General features: G+C 41.4%; 1 protein-coding gene across 1 annotated transcript; it reads right to left on the bottom strand.

Annotated features, from left to right (window-relative positions):
• Positions 1 to 2,155: 2,155 nt before the first annotated feature.
• Positions 2,156 to 26,475, bottom strand: LOC102304242 (sprouty-related, EVH1 domain-containing protein 2). Its single transcript, XM_005922423.3, has 6 exons — positions 25,856 to 26,475; positions 10,634 to 10,826; positions 10,363 to 10,531; positions 9,218 to 9,282; positions 3,375 to 3,524; positions 2,156 to 3,268 (listed from the first exon to the last, which is right to left on the bottom strand). Exons 1-6 carry the CDS (start codon positions 25,879 to 25,881, stop codon positions 2,483 to 2,485), a joined length of 1,389 nt encoding a protein of 462 aa, XP_005922485.1. The 5' UTR covers positions 25,882 to 26,475; the 3' UTR covers positions 2,156 to 2,482.
• Positions 26,476 to 27,036: the final 561 nt, after the last annotated feature.

The raw sequence follows: 27,036 nt of genomic DNA, 5'->3' as shown, positions 1-27,036 counted from the left end.
CACACACACACACACACACACACACACACACACACACACACACACACACACACACACAGGACAGGATGTATGACAAAGATACCACTGGGGAAGGAAAAAGGACATCCTCAGGCATTCTGTAGTTCGACTACAGTAAGTGACATTTCCTTGGCAAAACAATCAGGGATGGATGTTTGTTTCCAGAATTTCACGTTTTTCAGACTCCTGATCTTTTCCGATGGGATCCTGCTGATGTCCTGCGTCTCTTTATTTTTAAAAATCTCATTGTGTTTGCGTTCTGATCCTCAATGCTGCCATCACCCAGGCTTAGATGAATCATCTAGCACCGGAGTGGTTGTACTTTTAGTGTTGCACTCTTATTGTGAGGGCGTGATGGGCCAGCTGCAGCATCACAAACCACGACAACTGAACTGACTATAACGTTTTTTGTTCTTTTTGAAATGTAGTCATGCCATATTCAAGCATGACTTTACTCTCTTTGTGCTTAGGATGATACAACAGATCTGGGATTGAGGGGAACGAGTGCTGTAGGACTGAGAAGAACAGCACATACATGTGTCACATGTGGTTTCAGCAAGTTAATCTCTGGATTAAAACACCACATTCTGCGCTTAAGGGAATAGTTTGACATTTTGGAAACCAGTTGTAATTAAAGCACAACAGCTTAAATGTATGTTTTATAACCATCAGAGCCTCCAAGAAAGAGTCTGACACACAACTATCTGTAAAACTTGCTGATTTTACATTCAAACTTTTTGTATGGATTCAACTTAGACCCTCTGATGGATGGTTTCTGGTGCCTTCTAAGACAGCCAGACAGGCCATTTCTACTGCTTCCAGTGTTTACGCAAAGCTAAGCTAACCACATCCCGCATCTAGGTTACATTATTATTTATCACACAGACATCGACGCTATTGCACGTCTTAGCTGTGTGTGCTTCCTAAAATGTCAAACTTTTCTTTACAATTTTATAAATCAGACTCGTCACATTGCTGAACTGACATACATAGTGGAAAAAACACAAACCCAAAAACCCACAAGTCCCATGTTTTAAAAAGTCAGCATTAATGTTTTACCTTTATTCATTTTTTTTGGGAGTGATTTTGGATGTTTTCAATAGAGTTGTACGAGTTTTGGCATTTGCTTTTGCACATAAATGACAGGCAAGGGAGAGGTGATTGTACTTCGCTGGCAAACTAAAATCCATAGTTTACATGCTCTTTTTTTTTCCTTTTTCTTTTTTATTACAAAAATAGCTTAAATGGAGTTTCAAAGAGCATGTGGTGAGGCTTGATTGAGCCATAACCAAGCTCACACTTTTCGCTATAGCAGACATCTTAAAAGAGACGAGTGAGACTCCACATTTTAAGGCATATGGGCACCAATTTAAATGGTATTGGATTGATTTTTCAGTCCTTGATGTAACACGGACCGCTGGCTAAGGTTCTGCAAAGAACAAGAAAGAAAAAAATAAAAAATAAAAAAAAATAAAATCACACTACTCCAAGTGCACTGTAAGTAAAAATGAGCCAAAATCTGACTGGAATAAGACTCAGTGGGTTCCCGGTTCAGGCGATTTTAGGCACTGTTTGAAATAATGTTTGAAAGGAGCAGGGGCGGATGCTAGCGTGACTTGAGGCACCGTCTCATTCAGTGAATGAATCATAGCCCAGCACCCTTTTGATGGTGGATCAATTTAAGAGAGAAAAATAAATAGGATGAAAGCTTGAATCTTTGGGATATTAGACGAAGATTAAGATGAGTACCACGTTTGCCTCGGTGAACAAAGAAGACGTTGATGGTGGAGAGCTATGTAGACTATATACATGAGCTTTACTATAAGCTGCAGTACAGACAACAAAAGGCCTAGGCGCACAAGCATGCACATATACCATCAACGCACACACACGCGCGCACACACTAACACACATGCGCAAAGAGATGTAGTGTTTGATGTCTCGTGTTGCTGGAGTTGAGCTGAGCGGGCCTGATATTGGAATAGAGTATAAACAAAATGGCCACGCGTACATCAAAGGAGAGAATGAAAAACAGGACAAAGAAACATTTCAAGTTCTTTGACGCCGAGTCAGTGTACAAATATAACAATATAAAGTACCTGCATATGTGATACATGACATATAGGTCAGCTATAAAAAAAAAAAAAAAAAAAAGGCCCCCTGAAAAAGAGTGCTCTCTCACTAGAAACAGAGCAAATGGCCACGTGGAGAGCTGAGAGAACTGTCTGCCGTAAGGGGGAGCTTATCTTCCCAGGCCGTTCAGAAAATGCACCAGCAGTTTTTTTCTTTTTTGGCTTATTTCAGTGTCTGGAATTTGTAGAGAAACCCAGAGAAAACAAGGCAAGAGAGTAAGCAGCCATGACCACTTGTCCCTTCTGTTCGTTTCCCCATCCTTCCCTTTCCCTGTCCTTGCATTGGGTTTAGGTTTGAGTCGTGTCCCTCTGAGGTTTCCAAGCACGGCCGCTCAGCTCAGGGCCTTGTGTCGACCTCCGCAGCAGCCGCATGAAAGCCCTACCCGGTGGCAAGCGTGGAGAGGTGGGTAGAGGCAGAGGCAGGGCGCCACCAAAGACAAACCAAACAGGGCTAACCAGCGCGTGCCCAGACAGCCTCCCCCGCTACCCTCGCCCCCGTCACAGGAGCAGGGGTCTGAGTAGTCCCCCTCTGGGTCAGACATGCAGTGGTAGAGCATGGTGTCTGCCAGCCACATGCAGCTGACCCGCCGGATGCACGTGCGCACCGGGTCTGGAGCATCCTGGCACCTACCTCTCCGGTTGCTGGAGAGGTAAAAAGCCTCACCGCAGTGCTCACACTGAGCACGCTCCATTCTGTCATCTTTCCGCCCCTTCCCACCATTGGTGGATGAAGAGGAGCTCGGGAGTAGGGAGCGAGGCTGACTGGACACCACAGACGGGAACTGCTGGCGATACGAAACGTTTTGGCCCTTACTGTTTAAGGGTCCAAGGGAGGGATCAGAGTCTGAGGGCGACAGGGCCGGTGCCAGCGGGTACGTGTAGTCGTGCTTCTGCGCCTCTGTCTTGTCAAAGTGGACATTGGGCTCAGGGTCGTCCATGTTGATGAATTTGTCACGCACTGTTGTGTGGCGGTAGTCCTCGTAGCCGGTGAGCCAGGAGCGATCTGAGTGGCGTCCACGATGACGCTCGGCGGGCCGCTCCCAGCTGCGCTCCCGAGGGTTGATGCGGACGATTTCCTCGTCCTCGAAGGTGACATGGCGGGGAATCCGAGACAATGGCTAAACAACAGAGAGAGTATATAACATAAACAACACTGGCAGTAATTCACTCATAAAATATATGTATAAAATATGTATGGATACAGCTTAGCCGTGTTTGTCTCACCTGGTCCAAGTAGTAGTGGTCTGAGAGCCGATAGGGATCGTGGCGAAATCCCAGCGGGCACTTGTGTCTCTGGGGAAGGGGCGAGGACTCGAGCGGCTGCAGAGAGGTCTCCAGTTTCTGGGAGGAGTTGGATGAGCTGTCTGTGGTATTCTGAGGTGACAAACAAACACAGGATGCAGGCTGAAAAGCTGATTTCTGATTGCACACGTCAAACAAATAGCGAGAGAGGACACCCTGATTGGACAAACAAAAACAGGAAGCCTCCATGCAGCACTGATTGGAAAAACAGGAAGTGTGAGCTCTGTTTTCCAATCCACTTTTGGATTGCTATATGCGAGTTAAGCTTTTACTAACAACATCTGCCACAAAGAATCACTTATGAAAACATTGCAGTAACCATCACACCTAAAATCACAATTGAATTAACCACTTTGATTTAATTAATTTTTTTAACATATTTTCACAGCAAAAACTCTTATTTGACTCAGTATGAATATATTGTCTTGTATATTCATATGAACTGGGTATTTGACAATAAAAGTAAATGGGAATCAGTTAAATCAACATTTTTTAAAATGGCTGAAAACAAGAAACCTAAGCATTCATGAAGTAAGATCAAGTGACTGATACAAAATATTCCTAAATCCAAAAAAGTGGAAACAGAAGCATCCTTTAAAATGTTTTTTTCTGTACACACACCATATCCACACGCTCACCTTTTAAGCCTCTACACATCATCTCCTTCTCCCCAGTCAACCTGTCCTCCTTTCCTCAATCGCACTTTCTCCACATTCCACCTTTCCTTCTCCCTTTTCCACCTCTCCACGCATGTGTGTGCACATGTGAACAGTATCCCGTCTCCTTTCCGCTAAAGTCTATCAGGGCTCCAGTCCAACTCAAACACTGGCCAGACACAAGACAGTCAGACCGCTGCCGATTTCAGACATGCACAATGGGGGGTCAGCCTCCGTTAGCCACCAGCTGATAGGCAAGGACTCCTTTTGTCTAATCATATCAGCATTGTAATATGAGAGCATGTATTGTAGATGTGTTTAGCCGCGGGGCAAAGGGTGCAGGTGTTTCTGTTTGAGAAGCTGTGCTTGAAATGTATCCTCTGCATTTGTCTTGCTTTGGGGAAGACTGGTCACAAGAAGTCAATGGCAAGAACGATTTTTTGCATGTGTTACTTTTTCTTGACCATCTTCTCTTAGCTATCTGCAACAGCTGTGAGATTTCCAACATCTTTTCCCAGAAATGTTATTTCACAAATTAGATTAGATTTTTTTTTTTTTAAATTCAAACTATCCAACTTCTCTTCAACTATTACTGGACAGATATACAAAAAGCTAGATCTGCCTTAGAGAGGGGTGGCTGTAGATGCAAGGAATTTTCTATTAATGGCAACTACTTTTGTCATTTTGGAGATATAATAAAGTGTCCTTGAGCAAAGCAATGAACCCAGAATTGCTACCGTTGGAGGCGACATTATGTGTATAGGCAATGGTCATGCCTTTGAGCTTACATGCTTACACTAACATGCCAACATGCTAATGATAATATTTCTAAACATGTAAAACTCTATGCTTACCACTCCAGCTGTTAGCATGCTGTCCTTACATAATACAGCTAATTGTGCAATTCAATATATTAAAATCTCTGAATTGCTTACAAACAAATCACAGAAAACAAACACAAAAATAAACCACACGAACAAACGCCAATCAAGGCATGATTGGTGAATGAACTTCTAGAAGGCAAGATAAAGAGAAGTTCACACCTCATTCAATAACAGAAGTTATGCATTTCATCATCATTAACACTGAATATCAGAGAAATCTCTGAATGAAAGAAACAAGGTCAAGACCAAAAATAATCGGCTGTGATCTTTGGGTCTGAAGTGGAAATCACTTCACAGGCTCAGGAACACTTCAGGTAACATCAGGGAGGTGATTTAAAACTGTCCTGTGCAAAGACCTTTTGCACATACTGGGATTTTGGAGGATGCAGAGTAGGAGTAGCTCATTTGGACACCATATCCTCCGGGCTAAGAGGGGGCAGCCTGTTCAGCTTGTTATCAGATCTCAGGACCTGTGATATTGTGACATTATAAAACTGAGCAACTGAAATTCTGTGGTGACCAAGAATGTGAAAACATTATGCTTTCAAAACTACAGCAAGTAATCCGGGAAAGATGTCTCATCCTGTACTTTGGGAAATATCTTAATGGATTTCTGTACCAACACCTGATAGTTTGTTTTCAAATGAAATGCGAGGTTTTAAGGATTTGCAAATTCCACTTTTATTTGGAAGCTACTGACATCATTTAGAATTTCTAAAACTATTCCTAAACTATTCTCCCCCCCCACCAAAAAAATATAAATATTTTGCACTCCAATAAGCCTAAATCCAATGCTGCAAACTATTCTGCAGAACTATATGACCCAGATCTGATATTTTTGTGTGTGTGTGTGTGTGTGTGTGTGTGTGTGTGTGTCTGTCTTGCTGAAGCTATCCCCATTATATCCTACTCCCCACATGGATACTGCCATGCTGAGAATTTCCCCTTAGCTTTCTTACAAAGCCCTCAGAGCAGCCTGCCAAAAATAACATAACATGCTGCCTCAGCTTTGGGCTCCGCCCCCTGGCGAAGCCATTATTGGGGGAGGAGTTGATATGGTTGAAACCAGTCTGACTCTGGCCTCCATGGCTGCATCTAATTCAAAACACAGACCAGACTTTCAGCTGCAAGCTCAGACTGCACAAGAGGACAGGGAGACAAAGGGAGGAGTTGAGGGGGAGAGTTTGTATTTCTGGACATCCTCTCTCTCTATATATTCTGGTCCAAGGCTGGACAGAGGGCATTTCAAGTTATTTTCTGACACAAAACATGCCCCGACTCAAAGCTCGGGAGGATTCATCCTTCAACGGGCCTGTCTCGCTCTCCTGGGATGAGCCCAGAATTGCATCTATAGCTTTCACTCCCCCTGTTGTGAATGAGCCAAAATAGAGACAGAGAGGGGAGATGTGCTGAAGGGAGGGACAGAGGAAGGGTTAGGTTAAGTTTAGGTTTGGCGAACGAGGAATCATTTAGGGAAGTATGTCCATCCTATCCCCCAAGCCCATCCAACCATCCTCCCCCATCCCTCCAAAGGCTGTAAATTTGCTCCAGCATTTCCCTCTGTCTACGACCGCCTGCCTCACTAACTGCCACCGCCGCCGCTGCTAACTTTAGGAAAGGTCATTAGCACAGAAGAAGAACACAAGCAGCACTAAACCCCTCATGTTCCACCTGTGATTTTACAGTCATGACACTTTGCAACGTTTCATTAGAAGAGGAGTAACTTTTTGACATGTTCTATAAGGCTGTTGTTGTTATATTCATGTTTAGGGGTTTTATATTCCAATATGCTATGCAGCAGTCGTCAGGTAGAAAAATACAGAGATGTTGAGAGAGAAACCCTAAAAATGGGCAGGGAAGACACAAATCGAGGCAGTAATTGTTTCCCCCTGGTTTCATTCATGAGTCCAGTTGGATCCTGACAATAATCGACTGTCTTTCTGAATGTCTGTGGGGAAATATTCCCCGTAACTTTTATTTTTTTAATATCTGGCACAAGCATAAGATTCAGAATCAGACCCAACATGTAGCCTATTTTTGTTTTTAATTCCACTATGTTTTTTAGATCACAAATACAGACTGTGTCCTAGTATTTCCTCTTATGCAGTCGCATGCTATGTGCAGGTCTGCTGGCTGTTTGCTGTAATCTTGTGGCATTTTTCAGCACAAGTTTTAAAAGCAGACATGAGGCAATGCATAATATTTCCTCAGGCAGGCTTTGTTGGTTGCTAGCACGACTCATGCACCAAACAGGGTGAGCCTTGTGCTAAAAAATAGTTTATATTAGGCCACAAGGGAAATGGAAAAATCGAGGCTATCACACTGTTTTGTTTTATAAGTCAGTGGGGATTTAACTGAAATGGATGTGGGCTTTCTGGGTCTTCATTTGTGGAGAAAAAAGGTCAATTTTATGGAACAATACCCATGAATTGCCGTGGATTTGTTGCACTTTTAGCCTCTCTGTTAGCGAAAACCTGCTGCTCCATTTCAGGGGATTGCTCCGCCCTCCGACAGTGCTTTAGTCCCCCCACTCCTCAAGTGTTTGTATGCATCTCTGTGGTGGCTGTGTGCTCCCAGCACAGCACCTATTAGTCTTGGCCCGTACAGACAGCTCGAGTCAAAGATGAACCACGAGGCACTTCCTCTCGTAAATCACCGGCCCTGCGCTAAGCTGGGAAACAGCTGCTAACTGCTAGTTTGGTAGTGTTTCTCTGTTTCAAATGGGAGAGGGATGGCGCGGGTGGGGGAGGGGGGTGGGGTCACCAGGAGAGTGGGAGCTTTTGGGACACAGGAAGTGACCTTGTGACCCTGCCTGCTGGCCCTTGTGTCAGATTACGGGAGGGTGTGTGTGTGTATGTGTGCATACATTTCCTGTACTGTGGCAGGTATAGATGACCGGCAGCGAATACTCGGTGAACTCCTGAGCAGACCTAATTTTTGAATGATGGATGAAATAAATTTGATCAGTGTGTGCTCCACACCAGATCCTAATTCTGCCGCCTCCTTCTCCAGTTATGAAGAGTGGAACTTCTAAGATAGGACTAGTGCAGTCAAGGTAACACACATGGAGGTTTACACCTAAAAAGCCATTCAGACTAACATCCGACCTGCATTAAAACAAGGCTTGTAGCTGTGCTGGAAAAGGCGTGTTGTTTAAAGTACTGGATAGACATGAAATGTGATCCAGGAAGTCCAGTTTCAGCGTTTTAACCCCTAATGAACGGCACAGCACTGTGCAACAGCTTATAATGTTCACAACAGCGTTTTATAACTCTAGAAAGTTATCACAGCAGCAATTATTTTCTGTTTTGTTGCACTGATAGTTAGGTAAACACAGTGTGTACAAAGTAATCCAGGAATGTGTTCCTTTCCAGATGACATTGTGAGAAATGATGCTGTGTTGACAAAAACCTGGCTCAGCTTTTGCCTTTGAGTAATACCACACAGACCACTGAGGCACACTACTTCTGTTTACCTCATGATGGTAGTGAGAGATTAATTTTCAGAGCAGTGAAGTTCTCACACACAACATTAAAAAGGTTTTGCAGTGGTTTGATGTCTGAAAAGCTCCAACTCTGTCTAATCTGTAGTACAGAGCAGCTGGCTGAGTCTACGGCCAGTTGTTTTTATTTAGAGCCTTTTACTGCATGATTTTTATCACTGTCAGGGTGTTGGTTTAGTTTGTTTGTGTTAGCAGGATGACTCAAACGGATACGAGATTTGCATGAACATTTTACCAGAGATCGGGCCTTAAGCATTTGATTTGGATCTTTCCATTCAGAGTTGATGTGTACTTTGCCAGCAGAGAGCCTACAGAGCACAATGCTCGACGTGGATGACGCTGTGAACTGGGATGAATAATTTTGATGATCTTTTGGATCTAGCAGTTCAATTGTAGTGGTGACTAGAGCCACTAGGTGTTGGCTTCTTCTTTTCTGTGGTGGAGACTAAAGCTGAGAGTTGTATACAGACATCACAGAGACTTTTATTATGTATGACCAGCGATTATGGTGCTGTGAAGACCTGACATTGTATAGATGATATTATCCGTGTGATCCTGAAGCCCATTTTAGGTAAGCTAGCCGTATTTTGTTGCAAAATCTTTACGCACACAACCACACATTCAATCTACTGTGTCCACAACAAACTGAAACTTAGTAATGCCGCCTGCTGTGAGTCAAAAGTTGTGACCATCATAGTTATTAATGCAAAATAAAGTGCTTACAGTAAAGACGTCATCGTCACCCAGCTCCCCCTCATTCTGGAGTGCCGTAGAGGAGGTCGTGGAGCCTACAGACAGGAGAAGGGAATAAACTTTATTTCAGGTTGTTTAATTTTTACATACAACAAAGAATCTTTTGACGTCCTTTGATAACGTCATGGCAATCAAATAGCTCCTGACTTCCTCATCCTGTCCCTTACCAAAATTTTTTAACTTGACAAAAAACAAACTTTACTTTCTGGTACACGTTCCTCCACATACTTAACCTTCATTCATGTCCTTGCCAAGACTAACTGGTTATACCGGTGGATTGTGTTATGCTTTAAAACTTCAAACCTTGAACCAGCTAGTGAGTGTCTTATTCATTAAGTAGTGTGGTTTCCTTTTCTTTATGTAGTCGGAAAGACGCAAACAATGGTTTAGTCATAACTAGAACGTGGAATTCCTGGAGAAATAGTAGCAAGCTGCTGCAGCTTTTAAAGTTCAGGAGGAGCATGGGATTGAAACAAGAAGTCTGCCTTTAGTGGACTATGGTGGGCACACATACAGCTGTGGTCAGACGGCTACATACACCAATTATGTACATGAATGTGACGGTAATTTTCGGCTTTGATGATTTCTTTGAACTGTCCTTTTTCCAATGATTAGCATACATCTTTAATGACTTTAAAAGCAGACATGATAAGTGTACCTAAACTTCTGACCACAGCTGTAGACTGTATATAAAAGATGGACTTAGCCACCCATCACCCATGACCTAGTAAGGTTTGTTGTAAAGACTTGAGACGAGCATTTGCTGTCTTATGTTTCTGAAACCAGACCTCGAGAAAACAAAGCAGTGAAGTCTACAAAGACCGTATGCCCACTAAGCATATCTTGCTTTATCTTTCCCAGATAGGTACCATCATCTATAAAACAAATGTCCTGTTTTATACAGTAAGACTTGAAACTAACAAATGAGCCCATTAACCCAACAGGAGACTGTTTACTGACGTCGATTTCTTGACAATAAAGCTTTTCAGCTTCGGTTTGGGTGTGTTTAATTAGAGACTGAGCATATTTTAGCTCTGCAAGCTTTATAGGTGCTAGGACAGGTCTCTCTCTGTCTTGTCAAAACATTTGAATAGTTATATTGCAGCACAGTTTACCTTCAGCCAGGTCATCAATTGCCTTTCGAACTCCCCTGTCGAAAGCTCTGGCATCAGCTGGACTCTGGAAGGATAGGCCGCACCTTCTGTCTTCCACCTTCCAATGGTGAAACGTGGGCGTCGCTATGGTGTACACTAGATCCTTCCTCAGCGGGCAATCCAGGATCACCTGTTGATACGACACGCACCAACCATGTACAACATGGATCCATTTCTGATCTTTAACAGACACGTTGTTGCTCACATTCATGTATGCGTGTGTGTATTTTACCTGGTTGTCCCGCATTCGTTCACCACGGATGAAGAACTGGGAGCTGGTGGAGCCCAACACAGGTGCCAACTCTGTCGGCAGCAGGCGGCACACCCCTACCCTGCTCAGAGCTCCCCCGTCCTGATTCAGCCACCCACCGCTCGAGTCGTCCCGCGTCATCACCACCGCTTTTACACGTACGATGTAGCTGTCACTGCACAGAAAGGAAGAGAGAAGATATTAGCACAAAGATGACTGCAACGTAAAAGTGTTTATATTATACCAGACAGTAGAGTGGTGATTCCAATAGATGATAAGCTCAGGATCTAATAATTTTTAACCCTTGTATTATGCTCATTAAACTTAAAACATGATTTAAAATAAAAGCATCATCCATTATGTGAGTAGTGTGATTTTGGAGAATGTTGAGGCAGAAAGAAAATTCTCCGCAGCTATAAAGTTACACAACTTAATGCTTTAGGTTACTGGAAACCCCCTCAAAACCTTCACTGCTGTTTATAGACTTTTTGTAGCTGCAGTCATAGAGGAACCTTAATCATATCAAAGCCGAAGCCAGCAAACTATTCTGTATTTAACAATACAAGCCTAAAATGAGTTTGTCCACAGTCAAACTGAGCTAAGCAAATTAGTGTGTACGCTAATATACTGTGAAGCGTAACTGTTTCTAAAATAGCATCAGTAAAATTTATAGCCGTATCTATCTAATCTCTTCATCAGATTCTGGTTTTGCTGCAGTGCAGTCCAGTTTGCTTGAAATGTGGCAACATGTCGAATGACAACCATTTCCTTCCACAGGAAAACCAAAGAAATGTATGAATACAAGATAACGCAAGGTCAAAGCAAAATTCACATGATTGCAAACCGAAAAATAACAGTAATATTTTCCACGCGACACAATAACTCTTTGGATAAGAAAATAACATCTTATCCCATCTTGTGAAAATTGACAATGCTTTTCTTAATGTGCATTAAGAGTTTATTCTAGAGCAGGAATCACACCCTGGCAGACTGTTTGAGGGCGTTGCAAGTCACGACTTTGCCTGGTCCTCGCTGTGCTCAAGTAGGAGGTGTTGTACCAGGACAAGTCAGTTGAATGCACACACACAAACAACCCCAAAGTTTAATGTAAATTTAATATGGTGCTATGTTGTTTTAAAACTTGTTTAAAAGTTAAACTGCTGCCATTTTAACATAAAACAGTCCACGTATTTAATAAAATGCTGTTTCAGCCCATCATCTCCTCACTAACCTCATCATATAGCTCATCACTTCTGCTCCATATTTTCCTGGAGTAACCCTCTGATTATTAGTGAAAACATCCCTTATCTTGTCGCTTTAGTGGTTGTAAACAATAAGAACTTCCCTATTTTCATATTACATGTCATATCACTTTATTTCTCTACCATCACTATAAATTAAAATAAAATTGCCTACAACAGTGGGGAGATTTGAGTGGATGTGAAGTTTTTGCAAGTCATCAAACAACAGAAAATTTAGGTTCATTATTTGATGTTCATTCACAAATTGCCTTTCCTCTTCCGTGAAGGTTAGATCCACTCATAAAATGTACATATTCCTCTTTTGTTTTTGAGAAATATTTCTGGACACGTGTGAATACAAAGAAAATGATGCAAAGTGCTGTGAAAAGCATGCTAAAGCAACAGGTGGTAATAGAACCCTAACCCTATAGAAGTGTTGTGTATTTAGAAGCCTACAAACAGTAATGCAGCCCACAGTCTGACCTGAAAAAAGGGAATGAACGTGCACATTTCTGATGTTGGAGACATCTGGAAAGTCTTAACTCTGGAAGGAATTTTTCAAACGTTCAGTTTTCAGTGACTTAAAATGCATAGAAGTAAGACTAAAATACTTAGAAAAAAACAGTATGTTTTCTAAAACACCCATGTACATGTGGCAGGGCGTTAGTATGACTGTAAACTGAATTCCTTTTTTAACAAAGGGAAATTTTAGAAATAGTGTATACTTAAAAATTGCTCTCAACTGCCTGACTGATAAATCCACTAGGCACATATATTGTGTGCTCACTTAAAATACAGGACTTTTTTTTTTTATCGTACTGTTGGCGAGTTTTTGCAGACACGTCAGCATCTTGCATGCAAACTGCAGCAATTAGTGGTAATAAAATAAGTCTTGAAATCGCATTTTCTGCAAATTTTTTTTAAATTCTTGTTAATAAACGGGAATTAAAAAAAACAATTTACCAATTACTCGTACAAAATGGCTGCAGCCTAGTTAGAAGTCCCACGTTATCCATGTTATGTCTTTTTGTTCTTTGTGCCTAAGTCTGCACCATTTAGATGAGACAACATTGGATTGGAGCCACAAGTTATACAAGCTGACAGATAATACAGTTTATTCTATAAGAAGTACAAAGCAGATGACAAAAACTGAAACCGGAGACAATACACCGGAGGCTGATAGTAAAATACATGGTATTCTTATGTGTAAGCATGACAGTCACCACTGTACGTGTACACAATGGACATGGTTGCAATCCACATGCATGTACCCATGTATGAACTATTGATGCTGTGCTGCGTGTGCGTTCATGTGTGTTTGTGTACGCGTGTGGGGGAGAAGCATGAAGAGATAACGACAAACATAAAAAGAGAGTGATGAAGTGAGGGAGGGAGGATGAGTGGGAGTGAATGAGAAAAGCGTTGTTATATAATTAGCTAACAGTACTAAGGACTCAATGCACACACACACCTACACACACAGGTGGCAAAACTGGTTCACCAGCTCCCACCCACACACATTCATAAAATTGAGTGAATGACAGACTGACTAGGTGACAGTAGTCAAACTGCACAAACAGAAAGGCAACCAGAGATTCACCCACAACTTCTGAGCTTTTGTTTCCATTCAGAAATTTAAAGTTACTTGAATTAGAAACTCAAAGACACTACCCAAAATCTACTTGGCAAGAAATATTACTCAGTGTGAAGCATTAAAGATTTAGTGTTGTTATTGGCCCTGTGATGGACTGGCGATCTGTCCAGTATGTATGGCCTCTTTCTGTCAGCTGGGATATGATCCAGCCCCACTGCAATACTAATTAGGTATGTGGTTAGAAAGTAGACAGATGCACATGTGTTGTTTCTGGCTATAGCAATACACTCTGTAGGCAGATATTATTCATCTGCTATGTCAAGCCACAACAGGCGTAGGTAAAAATTATTATATGAGCTCTACTTTACCGTGTGGAAAAATTAAGTAGCAACAAAGGAAATAAAAATGAAATCTAAAAATAGAAATGGTGGTGTACTAATTTAAGAAAAGACGCTTACTATTAATCATGGACAAAAAACAAGACAAGATTAATTTCAAAGGTCAGACAGGCGGTAATATAGTTTTACATCTATATGATTGACGATACAATACAGTTAAAAAGCAGATTATGGTATGTTTGTAGTGTCAAATGTGTCTGCAAAAGGGAAACAACTAAGGATACAGAGCAGAACCACCTGACAACCACTGCTCATAAGACAAAAATATATATGTATGTATTTTCTTCCAATTAAATTGCTTTTCAATTGCTTATCTGTTTTAAACATTTATCTATAATTATCTGAGTACAAAGTATCTACTGCTTACCCATTATTTTTAGTTAATATTTCTAACCTATTCAGGTGCACTCAATCTTATAATTACATCATAATATCTGCTTTTTTCACCACCGGCACTTGAGGTCATTTTTACCCATTTAACCACTGGCTACTACAGAAGTAACCCTGGAGCATTTGCACCCCTGTTTAGGAACGACTAAGCTATTTCGGTTCATTGACATAATTTCTGCTCTTAAACTGAAAAATGTTTTTAAAAAAATCCACGCTCTGCTTTTATATGAAAGTACCACAGTGGTTCAACATGACTCAAACACATGTATGACATATTTCCATACAGAACCACACATCCAGGCCACCCACATACAGAAATAACACTAAATTCTGTGCTATATAAGCACATGTGCTTTAAGACACACGATACCAGCTATCAGCTCTCTGAGATGAACTTGTCACATTTTGGGCTGTCTTGTGACCCATGTTTAGAGCCCCGTCTGCCGACAGGCCCTATAATCTGTGGCGGGGACACACAGACAACCACAACCAGCAGCTACACACTAATTTAATACACTTGGAATGGTCACACATTCTTACAGACACATACATTTGGGAACTGTGAATCTAATTCTGTCCACACGAATGTTGCAAGAGGTACTGATGCTGAAAAAGGATTGCAACGCCCATTTTGAGAAAAGGTACAGTACCGTGCAAAAGTCTTGTGCCATCCTTCATTTCTTTAGGAGCCTGAGGTCCATGTATTTTTTTAAAGTGGTCTTAAGCAATAGTTCCCCAGGCTTCCTGAAAGTCAAAGGCTTTCTTTGGACATTCACTACTTTTTCTCTTATTTTCACTGCAGTACTCATACCTGACCATTTTCAAAGGAATATTCTTTTGTTAATCATTCAAGCACCTAACTCTAGGAATGAATGTTGAATAATTTAGTTTCTACACATATAGAAAGCTTAGCAAGGCACCAAGTTTTAAAATGTACATTTAAGCTTTTTGTTACTAGCAGCCTGCACAAAAATACATTATTTGCTCCTGTTTTTTTTGTTAGCTGAATCTATGAAAATTGCCCAGTATAACACAGTTTGACAGGCATAAAGTAATACTTTTGCACCAATAGTGTGCTGCAGAAAAACCTTTTGGATGACATATCTGGACATGGTGCGTCGTGTGTCCCTAAAAAACAAATGTGAACGTTTTTGTTCAAATTACCAGGAGAGCGGAATAACAGCGAGTGTCTACAGACATCTGTAAAATACGGCTGAGGCTGTGACTCTTGAGAACTTTGTACAGTACTATAGTTTGTAGACTATTTATAATCACCAATTAAAGAGGAATTCACATACGGTACACAGCATCTCTAACTGTACATGGACCATTCTAAAATATGATTGTCTAATATTTGGTGGGTTTGTGATCTCAAGCTTTAAGTTGAGACTGCAAACACTTTTCAAAGTCTCTTTGGGCGGGATAAGGGTACAGTTTGTTGCATCAGAAAATGACTTGGTTAAGAAGAAAGGCTTGGTGAGCTTACCTACCTGCTGATAAGGAAATCATGCATCACATCCATTTCTAATTTAATATGAGACTTCAGGTCAAAGGTTCAAGGTGTGTCTGGCTTCCATTTCTTAAGAAAAACAGCACTGCAGTTGCCAGCCAATTGCTTTTGTTTGCTTTGCAGTACAGCCTGACAATACTTCACAGCGCCAGATTCAGCAGCTTGGCATGCAATCATACCAACAAGTTCATTGAGCTCATGGTAGCCATTACCTTAATAGAAATAAAAGAAAATCTAGGCTGGAGCACAGTTCTGTTTCAAAAAAGCTGGGATGTTGTGTAAAATATAAATAAAACATTTAATGTAATATAATCAAATTGTTAAAAGTGAAGATTTTTAGATAGTTTTTAGTAAAATGTGAGAGATTTATATAATCTGAAGAGAAACAAGATTGTGTTTCCCAATTCTTTACCAAAATGTTACATCACCTCTTCATTTACGAACACTTAACTAACATTCTCGCCTGTTAAAAGCTCAAGAGTTTTGGGTCTTTGTCATTTTTTAAGTGTATAATAAAATCCACTAAATGTTTTAAATGGCTTATAAATTTGGAGTCCAGACAGGCCAGTACTTTGCACTCTATCTATGGAGCCATGCTGTTGTTAGATGTGCAGAATGTAGTTTGGCATTAATGGACTTCCTGGGCAAAGTCGACTTTCAGCATGAATGGTGCTCTCACATGTGCTCATTACCAGCGCAGTGCACCCTAATGCAAGCTCCACACCAATATCTTGGAATTTGTAATCTGTGCTGATAACATGCAGCATGGTCTCTCACCTCTTTACCCTGGAGGTGAAGATTTTACGCCTAATATTTTCATAAAGAAATTAACACTTAACATTTTGACTGTACCAGACCACAGGACAGTTTTGGCCTCACCCAAGCTGCTATCAGAAGGCACAACTACTTGCATATTTTTCTGCTTCAAAAGGGACTCCCTACTGGTGTTAGTAGAATTTATTATTGTACATTATTAACTGTAAATTCTGTACTTGTTAAATTTACATCAGCTCATCTTTTTCCACTTGAAGGCAAGTGAAGCAAGCTGTAAACACAAAACTGACTCGTTCAGATTCACTTTCAGTTTAGCTACGTTTTTGGTCTCCACCTTCTGTGATGACAACTAAAACAAGTGTCAAGTTGCTACTGGAAACCAAAGCAATCAGCTGGCATAAGGCTCCGTAACAGTTAGTAGTGTAAATATAAAGATATGAAAATGCAAATGTCTCCCTATCCAATGGCACTGTGTACACGTGGTTCAGATATTACTGCCAAATCTTTAGAAACGATGTAAACAAACAAACAGAAAACCAGAATCCTTACAGAAACATCTTTTCATTTAAATTAACACGCATTTGTTGCATTAGCTAGAACTCCATGTCCACTCTAAAAGTCTAAAGAATTCAGTGTAACATGAACTTGTAAGAACAGTCTCTCCGGTTCAAGTGGTTCATTGCAGTAATCATTCTGTTCTTTTTATTTTTATGCCTGCTCCACACCTTATAAGAGAGTCATGCTAATAAGGAAATGTGATGTGGGTGGAGTACACACCTGTTGAGTGAAAACTATTTATTGCACTGTCATTGTTATTTGCCTTTATGTCTCAACTGTTTTAAATCCCCCATTTTGCTTACACTTGCTGTTGAACCACAAAAACACTGAATACACTCTTTTAGATTATACACACTGTTAAAAGTGCTCCACAGATAGCCAAACCCCGACAATACTTGATGTCGTCTGTGTGTAACAATATTGCAATAAAACAGTGAAAGGGGGTCGGAAGTGCACTGGTTATCAGGCCTGGAATCCAACTCATCTTTGACAGATAAAAAAAGGCCAGTGAGGGCAGCCCAACCATGTGTGATAACAGTGGCTATACTTCCTCTGATAAGGAATAGCTGGCCGCGCCTCTGCCCGATCAACAGAACACATACACACACCCACGTCTCTATGTACATCTGAACACAACACACATGCTCCCTGTGTCAGGAAGTGACAAAAAGGTCCATCAGAATAAGGGTTGTTTTATTGTACTGAATGCTTACAGTGTTTCACGCTTCCGCCTCAGTAACTGCTGTGAGTAAGGCCACATGTAGAGCAGAGCTGATTAAATATTTCTTAAATGTTTCGACTTGATGTTTTTTGTTTCACATCACTGTAACTTTGAAATTTGTGAGTTCCTTCGCTCATGTTCAGACCAAACATGTGTGAATATGTGTTAGTTTACTTCAGAGTGACCAGAAATGAAGTTGTAAGAGTGGTTAGAGATCAGCTTTAGAGATCAGTAAAATGTTATTAAGTCATATAGTTGTTCCTATATGTGCAAAAATGACTGAACTGAACAAAGGTGAACATTGTGTCGTTTAGATGCATTATTTAAGCTAAGCGTTCTGGTTCACAAGAACGTAGAGCTTAGGGCACAAGGGTTGTGGTGGCAACCCTGAACTCCCCTATCTTCAACTCACAAGCCTCACGTCCACTGTGCACTCTTTCACCAACAAAAATTCACGCAATGAAACAAAAAGACAAAAGTAGACCCTCTAGGTTCTAAGCAAAAAAAAAAATAAAAATCTAACCAGAAAACAGCAATGCCCCTCTGTCTGCTTTCTCTCATTTTGTGATAAGGTTGCAGGCTATCAGTGTAGCTAGTCTTCATGTGCATGATAATTTCTGTGCAAAGGTGCAAGCATGGACGTCATGTGTGTGGCAGTTAGACCTGGAAATGCTGACATGAAGCTATAGCAAAAAAAAGTAATATGTGGAGCATGAGGTGGACTGTTAGATTGGCAGGGCGTCAGTGGTAATGTGAGCTTTGTACCAGACTGTTGTAGTGAGGACAGAGCACACCCACAGTCTTGAGATTTGAGTAATGACTGAAAGAGAAGGTTGGAAATACAAGTAGTCAACATGCTGGGCCTTACAGACGGGGTAAGGAGCTCAGAGCTAACCAGGATGTGTGACAAACAGCTTCTGTGGAGTGGTGTGTATTTCTGATCAAATGTGTGGGCAAAAATGTGTGCTGCTATCAAAGTCTTGGTAAGACAACTCCTCGTGTCTTACAAGGCAGCTTGCTACAATTGGTGAGTAGCGTGTACATTAATTAGAGGCACGCTATAAAGCACACTGCGTAAAAACAATATGAAAATAGATTTATGAATCTCAGTAGTATGGGGAATTATCTTACAATGTTGTTCTTTCCTGTTCTGGCTTTCATTCAGAGGGCAATAGAGTGGGGGTTGGGGGTTGGGTGAAGAGAGTTCATTCACAATTATTGACACCGGAGGCTCCTCAGGGGAAGTTTGATCAGCTTTCTGTCAATCAGCTGTTGTTATATGGAACGGTCACATGTTTGGGCAGCACAAGCTGCCAGTGTGAATGAGTGCGAATGGGTCAACTGACATCAGAGAGGTCAACAATATTCAGAGAAGTGTTAAAGGAAAACATCCCATTTCCAAATGACCAGTTAGAACATGAGCGCTGAGCTATTCAGTGTTTCCGGCATTGTGTTTGTACACCAAGAGAAAGCCATCGGTGCGAAGGTGACTCTGCAGCAGCACCTCCATCTAAACATGAACTTTACTGAAATAAAGCTGATTCTAAACCTCTTAAAGGCGACTAAACCAACTTAAGACTCTTTACCAGATATCCGCTTAGGTTCCGTTAAAACCTGACACTTTGGCCACCCGTTAAGTGATCGGTGAAAGGAGGGGGGGAAACTATTTTAATCGTCTTTACATCTGTAATCTAAATCTGTGCCAACTTTGGTCTTTTAATCAGGTAGATGCTCACATCTAAACTGTCAGATGTCAATGGTTTATCTTGTGATTGGTCTACCCGTGTTGCTACTCCAGGGTATTAAAGAAACAGAAAGTTATTTGCATAATAAACAGCAGGACATCTGTTCTATTTAGGCTTCGTTTAAATATACTTATTTTTACCGCTACACATGAGCGGCTGAAATCTTTCAAGATGCTGTTTGGGATTAACCAACCTCAGCATTTCTCTTTTTCATGGGTGTGGGAATACTTTTCATTTTATCCTGAAACATCTGGTTTGAAACTATGTGAAATGAAAGTGAATCTCACAAAGTGTGGTGGAACTTATTTCACAATTAAAAACCAGTTTGCTCAGCTAAGGTTAGCAAAGGTGAATAAACAAGAGATTGTTTTGTACATGACGTGAATAATAGGATCTATTGTTCTGATTTTGAATTAAATGTTTTTATTTGATTGTAACTCTACTACTAGAGTAACACTTCAATACAATCCTTATTCAGTCAGAAAACTCATGTTTGAAATGGTTTATTGCAGCAGAATAACAAAGTCCGAACTTGGGCTCCAGGCTTCTCATTCCCTGCACACACACGGAAATTAGTGAGCGATGAGTAAACATCCCCCTGGATCCCACAGGTGGATGCTGGGGTGGTGGAGGGGTTGAAAAAGCAGGCAGAAATGCACCGACATGTCTGCAGGAGAAGTGGGAAATACTTCAACTCAAATAGACCACCACATTGGGGTAGTTGTGTTTGGTGCATGATGTAAGGAGAGAGAGGTGGGTTGCACTGCCTCATGCACACTTGAACTGCGTGCATGAGGCAGTACAGCTCAAGTTTCCTGTCTGAACTAGCTCCCAGGCTTCGCTTCATTTATCGTATACTGGGCTTTGGCACAGCCCCTCAGTCCATCTATTGAAACTACCTGTTTTAGCCAATTTTATTTTAACTGGGTGCTGCTCGCAAACAAAAGATTTCAAGAGTGAGTGGGTGGCGCTCGTGCTCACAGCCTCATATGACTAACTTGACATAATACGTAGCCAAGGGCAGAAAAAACTGTCTGAAACCTAGAGTTTCACAATTACTTGTACATACGATGATCTCATTATTTGAAAAACAGAGTATGTTTAATTTGCATGGGCAACATTAAGGAAAAGTAGAGTAGGTTCCCTTTAAACTTGCAAAATAAAGTCTTAGGTCGTGTTATCAGCAAGTGTAAAAAAGTAATCAAAGTACACTCTCATTTTATCTAACACACTTGTATTATTTTAGCCATCATACAAGAGGAAAATATGGCACTGGTAGACGAAAAGCTAAATTATAAATGCCAACAGGTTTGAGATTAATAATCAGCCAGGATAACAGAAAACCCACAGTACAGTTTTATTTATCTACAAAATAACAGACTGCATGCATGCAAACTGCACTGTTTGTGTTGATTTAAGTAAATTATTAGGGTAATGAAATACCAAACCAAACTAAGCACGAACGTAAAGTGGTTATTGACGAAATGGGAGTTCACAGGGTTCACACACTGAGAAGAAGTGTTTTCAGTAACCAGCCCAATGGATTGTTCTACATGTGGTGTGACAAGCGAAAAACACAGAGTGGAGTGAATGAAAACTTGAGCTATTATAATCTTGGTCATCTAGTCAGCTGATGAGCAGAGATTAGTAAAAAAACAGACAAACAATCCGGCTCCATTGTTTAGTCTCTCGATATAAACAGCTCGGGCCATTATATAAAGGCTCCGGATAGCAACCAGTGATGAGCTGCCCTGTAAAACACAGGAAACACTGTGAAAAGGGATCTGTTCCACATGATGTGTGCATATGTGTGTGCGTGCAGAGGGAGTACAGACTGAAAGAAGAAATGCAAAAGGTCTGTAAAGGAAGTTATTATGTTAATTATGTGTATCCACATATGTGGACTTGATATTTACCCAGATATGAACCTAAATAAACTGCCGCTGTACTAACAATGATACTCAAAGTACTGCATCTGTCTTGCAGGTTGGTTAATACAAAGAGTATTTCTTATTTTAGGATATTATCGTGTTTCTGCTGTTCTAACATAGCATAAAAGAGAAGCTGCTAATCAAGCCCATCTGAGTTTCTTTCCCACCACTGAGTTGGTCGGTCTATGCATGCTTCCCAGACTGTTTTGTTATATTTATGTACTCTTGTTACAGTATATGAAAACACTGTATACATGAAAGACCAGTTAGCCATCTACAATGCAAGTTTGACAGTAGAATGCGTCCGAGCATGCTAAAACACCAACAGAAAAATTTCCAAATGAAAGAAACAAACAAACAAAGCCTTGCTAGGCAATGCAAAGTGACTCCCAACACATGGAGGCAAAGTCTCCTGTTTGAGTTTTGCCCTCGCTGCAATAAATCCTGCAACACATTCGGAGAACTTTTTGATGTTTTGTGATCTTACTGGTAAATGACAGATACAGTGTGAAACAACCCTTGCAAGCATTCCTAAAGCGACATACATGAGCTTTTCCACTTAAAAGAGCAGAAAAAGTTCATATTAGGTGGCAGGTAGGGTGAATGGCACAAACACATTAAAGTTAAGTCTGAACTAGGAGCATTTTATGGTTGAAGTTACAAAAAGATCCTACTTTGTGTAAAATATACCCTTTCACTGTGTTCATCATGTTAGAATTCATTGGCAACCTCTGAGGGTAAAAATATGAAAGTCTGTTTCCAACACTAAAAAAAAGAAAAGAAATAAAAAGTCTAAATTTTCAGTTATGTGTCTCAAAATTTCAACTTATTTTTTACTTTTTTTTAGTGGCAGAAACAACTTTCCATGAATAATAACAATCGTATAGCATCCTTAGAGAAACCCAAGGTCAATTTACACACAAAAGACAAAGGCCTCAATAAATACATTACATTTCAACTTCCATAAAAAACAAACAAACAGCCCAAATAAACATGCCAAAACAGCCCTGTAGTTCCCTGAAAGGCCACAGAGCAAACTAACTAAAAATGCGAGTCAATCGAGGTGTTAAAATGTTGAACTTTACAGCAGGACTTTAAAGCTAGAGCTTTCTTAAAAAGCTTGCACTAACTACCTATCTGAGAGTGTTCTCGTTTATTGAATTACAAAACAAGAGACAAGGCCAGCTGAGGTAACATGTACAGCCAACAAAATAGGTTTCATAACAGTGTAAGCAGTATTTCTTTAACATAACGTGCACTTGTTACAAACGTGCAGCTCCAACATGACTAATTACGGTTCATGCACTAATGAAACGTGCTAGTGGGGACACCTCTTATGGTTTATCTTAACCTTAGCTCTACTCTGTTTTTGGCGATGAGCTTTGCCCTAAAACTCCTGTCAGGTTAATTATACTCTGTTATGTCGAATGCTGCTAATGGAGAAAAGCATTATGTGCGAGGAACAGAACAATCCTGCTGGGGGAACGTGCAGGCCTGCTAACGCCTGGGTTGGTCAATTGATGAGTGCTTTTATTCAGGGATTATATTTCGATGCTACGTTGACCTTCTCTGAATGTCACTGGACATCTCCTGTCTAATACTGACTGTGCACATGCTGACCCTGCAGCAGCTCACATTAGATCAATACGTCCTCGGCTCGTGTTGTGACTCTCGGTGCAGGGGAGAGCTTCTACTTCTATAAAAGGTAATAAATGTCCCCAGAAGGACGGTGCAAAAGAGGGACATCCTCCAAAGAGGATAGTGACATTATAGTTTAAGGTATGCAGTCAACAAAAGATCCTCTCAAAAACTATGTGTGTGCGCTACTAAACACAATGCCTGCTGATAGTAGGCTGACACATGGGCATGTGACCATGTCCATAGCATGGATCAACAAAGACAAGCTAAAGACGCACAATAAAACTGAAGCCGTAAAAGAAGCAGTGACAATGCTGCACAACATGACATAAAAAGGTGTGTCTTACTTCCTGACACACCTGTAATCCCACAAAAGGTGTAATTTCTGATAAGAAAGCCACAACACGCAAAGTTGCAGATAACAACAGCCGATCACTTCCTTCCAGTAACTGGACAATAAAAACCTCTATGAGGCCACATAGCCGAGTGGTTCACATTAAAAAAAACAATACAAAAAAGGAGATTTTGTACCGTGCAGAATAAAGTTATTACTGCAACAAAAAGCCAATTAGAGAAAGATGTGGATTAAAAAACCTTGGTCTGTTACTGGTGATTTTATTTGACTATATTCCTATTTAGATACAAACATATGGACTGCGATGGCAAATCTGCAGCTGTCAGACGTTTTGAGACAGTCTAATTCAGTCCAAAAGAAAAAATAAAATAAAACCAAAAGATAAATTAAAATCTGGCAACCAAAGGTTCATACATTAAAACCACCTGATGTTTATTGTGAAATACTGTGGCTCTTTGAGTGTTCCCCTAACCGATCCTGAGCCGTTTTTTTGCCATGCGGTGGCGTCTATTTTCACTTTTGTAAAGTCTTTGCCACTAAAACAAATCTACTGTTATTGCATTTAGAAGCTTATATAGGCCGGTTTTAATGACTGCAAGAACTTTAACTGATCTTTTTGCCCATTTTAGTGTAAAATAATGAATCATAAAAACATAAAAAGGCCTCTTTTGCCAATTGATGGTCAATCAGCCACGGTTCTTTTGAGTGCTTTTTCCCATCACACCATGAGAACGCTGTTTATCAGAAACACATGACTCAGAACAAGGCCATAAAGATACAGTTAGCACAGATGTTAATACAGGAAATGCAGAGTTTCAGAAGACAGGCAAGACAGCAAAGCGTGGTTTGATTTCTTGGTTGCATCTAACACCCCACCACCACCCCAAATGTGTGTCTGGCAACATATGACAAGCAGAGACAAAGGCTTAGTCGCAGTCCCTGCTTCTTTCAAACCCTGGGACCGGGAACAGACACACATACGCTGGCTTCGTAGAGCAGAGTACGGCCGGCAGGCATGAATGGGGACGCGCTGAAGGTTAGAAGGCTTTTATGAATGAGCCGGCGTCACGCCACCGCAGCGCAAACATCCCCTCCGGTGCCCTTCGCCCTTCCACCCCCCTCAACAGATTTGCAAGGCAGGCATTCCCATCGAGCACAGCCCCGTGTAGACTGACAGAGACAGACGCTGACGATACAGCTAGGCTAACAGAGCTGTAAAAATGCAAACAGGAGCCAGTAAATTAAATAGTTTGGCAGGCCTGCTCGTATGTCTGTACATATGGTTTTTTTCCTGACAAGGCTGCAGGATTGAAAAAGGAACAGGCTATATAATCTATATTTGTTTTGGCGCTCTGCAGCCTACACAGTGTAAAGGTAGTACAATGCATATTAATCTGCTGTTAAGCAAATTCTAAGCGTTAACCGCTTGAGTACAGGCCCATCGGTTCGCACACGAACGTATCTGTGGGCCTAGGCAGTGAACAGCTTTGTAGAAGCTATAGTTCGCAGAAGAAAAAGCACGATCCTAGCGTGTGCATGTCAAACACAACTTAGCCAGTTTCCAGTTTAGGAAAAACGGACCAGTCTCTCTTCATTCTTTTTCTTTTTTTAAGGCTGAGTCGACGTTTACGATCGCTATTTTTTATGAATGGAGCGTGGTAGGCTATGCAAATGAGGGCGATTGAGAAAGAGATGGCGGATGAGGCATATCGGATATCTCACATCCTGTGAGACTTCCCCTTCGGTTAGAGACAAACACACAGATGTGACTAAAAACAAAGCGAAAATGTCCTTGCAATCGCCGCTCAGTGTTTTTTTTTTTTTTTTCTTGTTTGTTTCTTCTGAGCTACGCACAAACAAAAGACTCGCGAGCTGGCCGCCGAGCGTGTATTTATAAAAGGTGTAACTTCTGGGCGTGCTGGAGTTTCTAAGTTACGCTGCAACAGGGGCCTGCTCTCTCGCTTCAGATCCTTTCAGAAAATGTTTCCGACCCACCCACGCTTATTCCCCTCCTCCTCCTCCCACTCCCCTCTCCTTTCTCTCTTGCCTTCCCAAGCCTGGAGTCTACACCGAGGTGGGGGCCCTAAAAACCCTCTTCGACAGCACTGTCAATGCATTACTTCACAGCAGCATCAAACAGCAAATCCAACCAATTGAGCGTAATAATACTAATACTAATAATAATAATAATAAAAAGAATACACCATGAACTGATCTGCACAGAATGCACATTCCATCAAGTTGCTCCAATCACCTCTAACTTGTAGTCACGGAGGGAAGCAAGGGGGAAAAGACAGAAAAGAGAGAGCGGTAAACATAAAGAGAAATCTTCTGAGTCCCAGTACTTACTCGTTTGGGTGTGTTTCTTCTATCATTTTCTCGTTTCACCTCAGGTAATGTACCACGGCGGTTGCATACTTTTCGCTTGTCATTCTTTCACCGTGGCTCCTCCGATTCTGTCTCCAATTCCGCATAAATCCCCCCTGCGCCTTTGTGCGAGTGTCGGCTCTTTGCTTGCCTTCGACTGGCTGCGCCTCCGTCTTCTTTACCCCTAAAATTTTCCTCTTTTACCCCCGGAGCCACCCTCTTTCTTCTGGATCGCGAATGCCCGCTTTACTATAACTTTAACACACCATCACCTAGCATGAACGGACAATTTTGTAGCTTAATCCAGCTCCGGTCTTCTATTACACCCCCCCTCCCTGCCCAAACACACACACTCACTCACTCACACTCGCACGCACTCTCTCTCTCACACACACACGGGCGCACAGGGCACACACTCCGTTTTTAAGTCCTAAGGCGCATGTTTTCACCGACGACTCCGGTTCCAGTTGTGCGTAAAAAGCGCGTCGTCGCTGCTGTTACCGAGGGGTGGCCCCGCTAGAGCCCCATCTCTCTCTACTCCATGTTGGATTGCAGGCGGCCGAGAAGCTCCAACGACGCCGGGGCAGGGAGGCGGGAGAGGAGAGGGGGAGGGATAGCAGGAGGAGGGGGCGGAAGCGGTGACGTAGTTTACATTTTAACGGAGGGCCCACGACGGCTGCAAGCCAAAGGGTCTCTTGACAAACGCACTCTCTCGTCTTTATTTCTCGAAAATCCTTCATTTTAAACCTCAATTGTCACCTTTGTGCGCATATGAAATCCTTCACTGGGCACAGTGCAGATAGTTCACAGAAAGGAAACCCCCCCAACTACATTCCAGTGTTAACACCCTTCAACGCAATAAATCAGCCTTTATTATCATCATGATATTACTTATTTAATATTTATTCATAAGATCTAAAAGTATAGATCTCGTTATTAAGCAATATAATAGCACCGAGTTGCTCACAAAAACTCCCAATTTTCGGGGGGGGGGAGAGGCAAAGTTCAGACTTCAGAAACTAACATAATGCCTGATGAATCAAAAAAGATTAAAAGCGATTGCTGGCTAATCTTGTTAACTTTTTAGCACCATATCAGCGAGAGACTATCTGCTAATCTCTTATTGCCTTTGTGCCGTGAACTACTCTGGGGATTGAGGTCTT

This window comes from Haplochromis burtoni, unplaced genomic scaffold (assembly GCF_018398535.1).
Source record: "Haplochromis burtoni strain Fernald_Lab_line unplaced genomic scaffold, NCSU_Asbu1 Contig_57, whole genome shotgun sequence".
NCBI lineage: Eukaryota > Metazoa > Chordata > Actinopteri > Cichliformes > Cichlidae > Haplochromis > Haplochromis burtoni.
The sequence above is the reverse complement of the archived record's forward strand: the minus strand, read 5'-3'. Positions and strand labels throughout refer to the sequence as shown.